Source organism: Chenopodium quinoa, unplaced genomic scaffold, assembly GCF_001683475.1.
Source record: "Chenopodium quinoa cultivar QQ74 unplaced genomic scaffold, ASM168347v1, whole genome shotgun sequence".
Taxonomy (NCBI): domain Eukaryota; kingdom Viridiplantae; phylum Streptophyta; class Magnoliopsida; order Caryophyllales; family Amaranthaceae; genus Chenopodium; species Chenopodium quinoa.
The window spans coordinates 1,894,557-1,902,514 of NW_018745684.1; the positions used below are offsets into that span (position 1 = coordinate 1,894,557).

The 7,958-nt window shown below is 34.3% G+C and overlaps 1 protein-coding gene across 5 annotated transcripts; it reads left to right on the forward strand.

The window, feature by feature from the left end:
- LOC110717502 (histone acetyltransferase MCC1-like) lies at positions 1-6,692 on the forward strand. Of its 5 annotated transcripts, none has more exons than XR_002510755.1 (7): positions 1-285; positions 1,204-1,475; positions 1,596-1,740; positions 4,268-4,367; positions 4,451-4,679; positions 5,793-5,961; positions 6,149-6,285. XR_002510755.1 is itself a non-coding variant. In XM_021896216.1 (7 exons), exons 3-7 carry the CDS (start codon positions 1,369-1,371, stop codon positions 6,408-6,410), a joined length of 843 nt encoding a protein of 280 aa, XP_021751908.1. In that variant the 5' UTR covers positions 6-285; positions 1,204-1,249; positions 1,347-1,368; the 3' UTR covers positions 6,411-6,692. The 5 variants fall into 5 exon arrangements, 4 of the variants coding, with proteins under 4 accessions (XP_021751908.1, XP_021751909.1, XP_021751907.1 ...); XM_021896216.1 differs by lacking the exon at positions 5,793-5,961 and having other exon boundaries at positions 6-285; positions 1,204-1,249; positions 1,347-1,475; positions 6,149-6,692; XM_021896217.1 differs by lacking the exon at positions 5,793-5,961 and having other exon boundaries at positions 6-285; positions 1,347-1,475; positions 6,149-6,692.
- Positions 6,693-7,958: the final 1,266 nt, after the last annotated feature.

Genomic DNA, 7,958 nt, shown 5'->3' on the forward strand with positions numbered 1-7,958 from the left:
CCAAACTCAAAGATGTTAATTACAAGGGATAGACGTACAAAAATTGAAAAGTCAACAAAAACAAAACAGGAGACAAAAACTACTGAAGATCAAAAGAAAAGTATCAAACTCAAAACACAAATCTGGGAATTCTCCAAGGTTAAACCCTCTCCAATCTTCATCATTTCTCTCTCTCTTCAAAAGTTTTTCTTTAAAAAAATCGAAATTTACAAATACTTCTTCTACAGTTAAACGAATCTAATAACCTTAAATTCCTGTCACACTCAATCCCATTTCCTGTCGCAGGTATTTTTCTGTCGAAAATTCAATTCTTGAAGAAGATTTTACTGTTTGTAATTAGAATTTATTCTTTTCCATTGATTATAAAGTATTCGATACTTAATAAAATGTTTAATTGCTTGTTTTTTTGTATTTTAATTAGTTAATTATTACTGTTTTTTTTTTTTTTTTTTTATTTTTTTTTAATTTGGGATAAAATTGATGTTGCTGCCTTGTGATTTGATTCGTATAATCAAAACGATTAGTTTTATATAAGAGAAGGGATGCTGATTTTTTATTTTTTTTAAAAAAATCTATTTATTATTGGTGGTAGATAGTGTGAAGATAACGAAGTAGACGAGATTTGATCCTAGGCTATTACAGGCCGCCCAAAACATTTGTAGTCGTTTGTTTGATTGTCTGCTGTAAATTGGGTTTCAAAATGTGAAAAATGGCTGTAATTTGAAATGTCAAATGGCCAAATTGCTAGATTTTCGAGTATTGATTTGGAAATTGAAGTTGAAAACTTTTAGTTCTAGATTACTTTTATTTAATCACTTCAGTTGCTTTGAAGAGAGTTAATATATAAAGATTGCAAAACTTGGGCTTGATGCGGTCATTGGCTTGAGTCTGGTTATTACTTATTACAACCTTCCTTTTGTAAGTTTTTAAAGGTAGCATTAATATGAATGAGGAAAAGTCTTTAATAGGTAAATCACAAGAAACCATCTATGATACCATCAAAGTTTGTGAATTGTATGAACATAGGGAGATTCATAGATAGCGTCATTTATGTGTTTCCGTTTGACAGATGGATTGTGTCTATAATTTGTGAGAATTGTCTTGGTTTGATGTGCAAAATGTGCAATAGTATATGGCTACGTAAAGTTATTTCCATAGATTCTGAACTAAATTAGCTTGCATATTTCTTCTTGCCAATTCCAGATATTTTGAACTATGGAGATATTTGAAAGCCGAGTGATATTGTCAGGTTGTGGAAATTATTATGTCAGATTTTTTAGCTGAAGTCTCATAGATGGAAGAAGAAACTGTTATCCGTTGTCTCAACATATATCAATATATTACAGGAGATTAATGCTTTAGAGTTCCATGATAGGCCGAAAGATATCCCACCGTCCATTTATTGCATACAGACCAATTGGACCCTCTGATTTAGGAATTCTCCAACAACTTCATGCAGATCTCTTTCCCATCAGGTGGATTATCCTTTCTTTACTTAGTTAGTTTTTATGCAATTATCTGTTTTTTTTTTCCCCTTTTTATGCTTATCTAACTTATGTAAGCTTTGTGCAATAACCTGATTTTGATTCTTTAAGGTATGAGCCTGAGTTCTTTCACAATGTTGTAAATCGCCGTGAAATAATTTCATGGGGAGCTGTTGATCGTAGTAGACCCGGTGCTCAAAGTGATGATCTTATTGGATTTGTCACCATAAAGATCGTTCTAGCAAGAGAAAGTGAGGTATGCCTCTTGGTTTGCGTTGGTGTGAATGTGTGACAACTAGCATGCCAGATATTTGAATGTTGATGCTTCTGTAAAGTTGTAAATGAGTGTATGATTTATGCAGCTGCTTGTCACGTGCTGACTAATCCCCCTAGTCTTAAGCACGCTAGCCCACTAACTTCCCTCCCTTGGATGCTAGTCAAGGCTTTACCCCGAAATGCTTTTAAGCAAGAGTGTGCAGCGAAAGCTAAGAGAATGTGAGAATACAAGAGAATATTAACTTTGAAGGCTTTTTGATTGCTTGAGAAAGAGTGTGTACAAGTGCTTTTTCTGAGATGCCTCCAAATGAAGGCCAAGTCCCCTATTTATGGGGCTCTAAGAATGGTCTAGAACATTCACTAACCTCCTCCAATGGAGGGTTCTAGATCTTAGCCTTTCTAGAGTTTTCTATACATTTCTTGAGTACATTCCTCCTATGTACAAAGTTCCAGAATGCTCTATACAATTCTAGTATTTACAGATTATGCAAGGATAACCTAGGAGGTTCTAGAAGCTTCCGAGTGTATCCCGAGCCTCCTTGAACCTTCTGGAATCTTCCGGGCCCCATCTTCAAAATCCAACACTACCATGAGGTTCATTAGACCCAAAAATGGTGATCCCCCAAGTTTGGGCTCCATCGGACTTTGTTTGGGCCCCAAATGGCCAATTATTGTGTTACTGTCACTTGGGTGTTCACTAGGATTACACCACCTGGGCTAAATAAAGCTCTACAGGGGAAGGTGCTCAACTGGGCACCAAGGGCAAGCCCCTAGGCCACGATTGTTGCTTGCTGCCCAATGACCCTAGTAAGGGGTGGGGATGTGTGGGTCGTGACATGCTGCTCTCTATTTTGGAACTATATTCTTGATTTAATAGGATTGCTTAATGTTGTTGATTGCCTGATATAGTTGGAAATTGAAATCGTATAGTTGATAAGTGTTTATTGAACAACTATTTTTAGTTCAGTTTGATTTGTTAATTCCTACTGATAGTGTGATAGGTAGATGATATATGGCTGATTGGGTGATCAGGCTACCCTATAGGGGTATAGTCCACAAGGAATATCGGATGAGATTTTGTTTCTGATAGATATATCAACAGTAATGGGCAAGCTCAATAATCAGCTACATGGATTCAGGAAAACCTTCTGTTATGTTTTGACATTTGAGCTACACTAGCTATCACTTGTAGTTTGTTATGTAATCAATTAATTTATCCAATGCAATACTGTTTGTAATTGTATGGGGTATATCTATGTAATATATAAAGAGAAGAGGTGTTTTTGGCTGGGAATTTTTGAGTGGACCGTTTTACCCCTCTTCAAAAAATTTATTATAATTAATAAATAGTTAAAATTTATTTAAAGTTTAATCTTAAAAAATAACTTCCATTTTTAACTGGTCCATAAATTTACAATGATAACTCCTTTCAGGGTAGTTATTTAGTGATATAAATTTCACACTTAGTGTTTTAAAAGTTAGTAGTATAATTTAATTAGTAGTACGAATATTTATATTGTGCACATATTTTACAAGAATGTTTAATTTAAATGATAGAAATATATTGAAACTTATTTTATAAATATGTATGATTTAAATGATAAGTAAATACAATGAAATTTATTTAAGACCGTGTAATGCTTAAAAAAAATATTTAAGCCCGTGTAAAAGTAAAATCTAGTCCCTCCGTCCCTAAAAGATCGACCCTTATGGGCAATTTTCACGGGTATTATGAAAGTTAAATAAGTAGTAAAAGTGCATTGAAAATGTGAGTTTACATGGGATTTGCAAAAAAGTAGAGAGAGAAAGTAATAAAGTACATGGAAATACAAAATTTTACATGGGGAAGCTAATTTTGCTCAGATATTGTTGCAAATTGGAGGTTATTATAATGCAAATGGGATGATCATTTTGGGACTAAATTTTGGCCATAAGAGTCGAACTTTTAGGGACGGATGGAGTAGGATTTTTTTTGCATGGTATTCTTTTTTAGTTCATCCCTTAAATGGATTTTTACATCTACTAATCATAAAAAATACGGAGTAATAAATTATATCAATATGCCATTTATGCAAATAAGTAAAGTATACAGATAACTTTATGTACGAAGTATTAAGAGCAGGGAGGATAATTGTGCACACATTGCGTGCGCCTCTAAACTTGTGCTACCTAATGCAGCCTGTTATATCAGGTTGGTAAATTGAAGAGAAAGAGGGATATATGGTAGCCATGGCCTAAACCTTGACTGCTATGCCTTAGTCAAATTTGGACATGATTCTAGGCTTTCGTGTAACTCATTGATAAAAAGGAGAATCCCCACCCACACCCCTGGTGGAGGATTCTTACAGGCTGATAGTGTAGCTCTCTTTCATGAGTTTTGTGAGAATAGGGGCTTTATACAAGTTTGCTGCAAATTTTGGCTCCCAAAATTTCATGAGCTGTGATATACATGTCATGCAGTGGTATATTCATGTAGTATTCTTAAATTGTGTTCCTATGATTTGCAGATCACTGATTTGGTTAAATGTGACTCCACCCAGTCTGATCAAACTCTAGTGTATATTCTCACCCTGGGAGTAGTTGAAGCATACAGGAAATTCGGCATTGGTATGTGCCTGCTCCTCAAGTCCTCACTGCATTTGCTTACTGATTTATTGGCAGATGTAACCACATTTTGCCTTTTTCTTCAGCTTCAGCACTGATCAGAGAGGTCACAAGATATGCTAAAACTATCCCAACATGCCGAGCTGCATATTTACATGTTATATCTTACAATACTCCAGCTATCTATCTGTACAAGAAAATGTCATTCACATGTGTAAGAAGGCTTTATGGGTTCTACCTCATTGAGGGTCAGCACTATGATGCCTATTTGTTTGTGTACTATGTAAATGGTGGCCGATCTCCTTGCTCACCGCTGTAAGTAAAAATCTACCCAAGTATTTCTTCCCTGTTAGTTGACAACATTTTTTCCTTTGACTTGGAGATTTGAGCCGCCAACCCCCCCACCCCCACTCTAAAAAAAAAAAGCCATTTGTTGCGTGTACAATTACATTTTTTATTTTTTTTTAACTAATAGAAGTTTCTCATACCATATAGCTTTATTTGAACTTCTGCCCCATTTGATTTATAGCTTTTGAAATCTATGACCTGAAGCTATCAAATTATGACTATATTTACTCAAGTTGCTGTCTTGTATGATGGCTGATTGAGAAATTTATATACTTCGTATTACTGTTAGTTTCAATTGATTTTCTTTTCAAAGTTGATCTTTGTAGACCATTAAAAAGTGCACTAGGACAGTCGAGGTGCAGTAAGGAGTGCAATAGGGAGAATAAGTTAATGTATGTTAAGGCCCACCAGAATGGATTATATACAGTTAAAAGAGAGATCCTGATTGGGATTAAGTATTTCTTCCCTTTAAAAAAAAAAGAAAAAAATAAAAAAACGTGTGCAAGGTAAATTCTACCCAACCTCCAAATTTTGGGCACCTCTGCTGGGGACTAATTTTATCATCCCTCCTAAAATGAAAATTGAACCTAGGGCTTTGCTATGGAGGAGGGAGAGGCAGTGCTTTCTAGGATTCTCAGATGTTTGCCTTTTTTTTTTTTTCCTTTGTGTCTAGGTTGACGTTTCTTTGTTGCTTCAATGTTTTACTGAAGATGGAAAAAAAAAATGTGAAGATGACTTTTTGAGGTCTTTATTTTCTATATTATTCATTCCTTTTGGCTCGTATGCTAGGATTAAATAGTTTAGACATCCAGAGAGGTCTATTGGATGTTTTGAAGGGTAAAAGGTGTTTATCTCCTGAAGGCGTTTCTAGTGAGGATTCAGAACCGCAACAAAATCCAAGCCATTTCTAGTGAGAAAACAGAACAGCAACAAAACGTACACATAGAAATCACTGCTGGTTAAGAATTTTAAGAATACACATGTTGACCTTTTAACGTTAGCATGCATGATAACAATTTACTGTTGAAGCTTATCAGACATTCTAGGACTTCTCCATATTATTATTTTTTTGGTCTATAGGGATCCACAAAAAGCAGTGATACGAAGGTGGTTCAATCCCAGGTCTTGGTTACCACGACCCAACCCCAGCCCCAAGACCTTACCAAATAAGCTGATTGGCGTTCGTGGATATTTTTGATGTTGCACATATGGGGTTACCTTCTTCCACCCCTTTGCTTGGATGGTTTAGGTGATCTAGCCTAATTATGTTATTTTTGTTTTAAAATCTTCCTAATAATAGAGACTTTGTTTGAAAATTACTCCTCTTTTAATTTTGACAGATCAAGGATACCACGTACTTTATAGTCATAAATGGAAACAAGGCGTTTTTTTGTTGTTTAGATTTTAATGTTGAGTCTTGTTACCTAATTGTGCAGGGAGCTTGTCATCGGGGCAGTCAAATATGTAAGGACTAGCTTGAATTCAGTAGCTAGCAGGCTGTGGAGATACGATGAAAAAAAGCCCTGGAGATGGACAAAGTATAGAGAAAGCTGTGGTTTTATGACACCTTCTCAGAGCAAGAGGAATCTCGTTAACGAAGGCTCAAGCGAGTTTCAGTGTGTGAGTTGTATTAATAGACGTTATACATCACCATACAACTCAAGTTCGATAGAGAGGTGTGGAGCTGCCAATATGTAATCATCGCAGATCATCTGTTTTATATGAGAGCAGTCATATAATCTCTTGTTTGCTGTACATTTCAACGTGCCAAAGAGCTTACCGCCTTTTCATTGCAGGCAGGTGCTCAATACATATGTAAATCTTATTAAAAATTTCTTTTTCCACATACAAACAGGAGATTATTGTGTAGCTATGTTCATCTGGTGCATCATGGTGAATGTAAAGCATTGAAACTTTCTTCCTATTTCATCTTAATAGATTTTCAGTTGACAAAAAAAAAAAAAAAAAAAAAAAAAAAAACCTTGAAACTTGTATGTTCGATAGGCTACAAAATCAGGTTTATAGTATTGACTATCTACTCTTATTAGTCCACAACCACGCTTGAATTTAGCTATCATGTTACTAGTTGACAAGTAATAGATACAAGATAGTAATTTCATCATAAATTAATACGAAGTACATATGTTTACATAATATGATATATATGATGTATTGATGTACCTAAGACGAATATACACAAGACTTTTTGGACGGTGCATGCATTACAAGTGCCACCTAGGTGCACGTCCAAGTCTAAGTAAGATACTTAAGAGACTAAAACTTGGTAAATTTAGCCATAATCATCAGCAAATATCCTATATTAACCATAGCTTTACAAATTAAGCAAATGTTATTATGACTAAATGAAAAGGGAGGAAGAGATGAGATCTAAGGATAAGATTAACACCCATATCAATATTATTCTGAGCATATTCTTTTAAAATTCACTTTTTTCAACCTACTTTTATAAAATTTCGAGGACAAAATTGAGACCTAGACCAATAAGGATTTGAAAAAGAATGAATTTGGCCATTCTAAAAATGGTTCATTTGCCCATTGTATAGCCTTTTTTTTCATCAATTTTTGTTATAAAACGTGCTTTTATTTCTTACAAGATTTGCCTCATTATTTCTAGTAATTGGAATACAACTTTATTGACTATTTCCTTTTTTGGTTGAAAGGTAATTGAAAAGTCCTACTCATTTTTGCAGCATTTTACAGATGATGAACAAATTTACAAGGGTGATCAATATGGCAATAGCATCTTCTTTTGTCTCTTTAATTAGTACTTGGTTTGCTACATCATCATGCTTATCGAATAACAACGAACCATATTTGAGACGCGATCTATAAATGGTTATGCTTACACGCATTGGTAATTTTTGTTATGTTTTTAGTGTAGTTTTTATTGTGTTTTCAGTATAACTAATACTATATACGAAGTACATAGTAGTATGTGGTACTACATATACTTGAAAAAATGAGTTCTCGCTTAGTATTTATTTATTAGAATCGATTACAATAACATGATCACCAATGTTTAACTATAAGCTTATTGTAATTGAAATTTTCTGAATGGTCACTTTGGGCTTTCAGAGTAAAAACTACTTTACAAATTACAATTATCCCCATATTAGAAATAAAAAGAGTACAACAAAACAAGCTCACATCATTATTAGGGATATAATCATATAAATTATGGAAGAGTAAGTTCAAAAGGTTGGTAGCTGTAAATCTGATCTTTAG

Coding starts and splice junctions, on each gene's coding strand:
- LOC110717502 (XM_021896216.1), top strand. CDS start 1,369: ATGATAGGCCGAAAGATATCCCACCGTCCATTTATTGCATACAGACCA. Junction 1,476..1,595: donor GCAGATCTCTTTCCCATCAG/GTGGATTATCCT, acceptor TGATTCTTTAAG/GTATGAGCCTGAGTTCTTTC. Junction 4,680..6,148: donor CGATCTCCTTGCTCACCGCT/GTAAGTAAAAAT, acceptor CTAATTGTGCAG/GGAGCTTGTCATCGGGGCAG.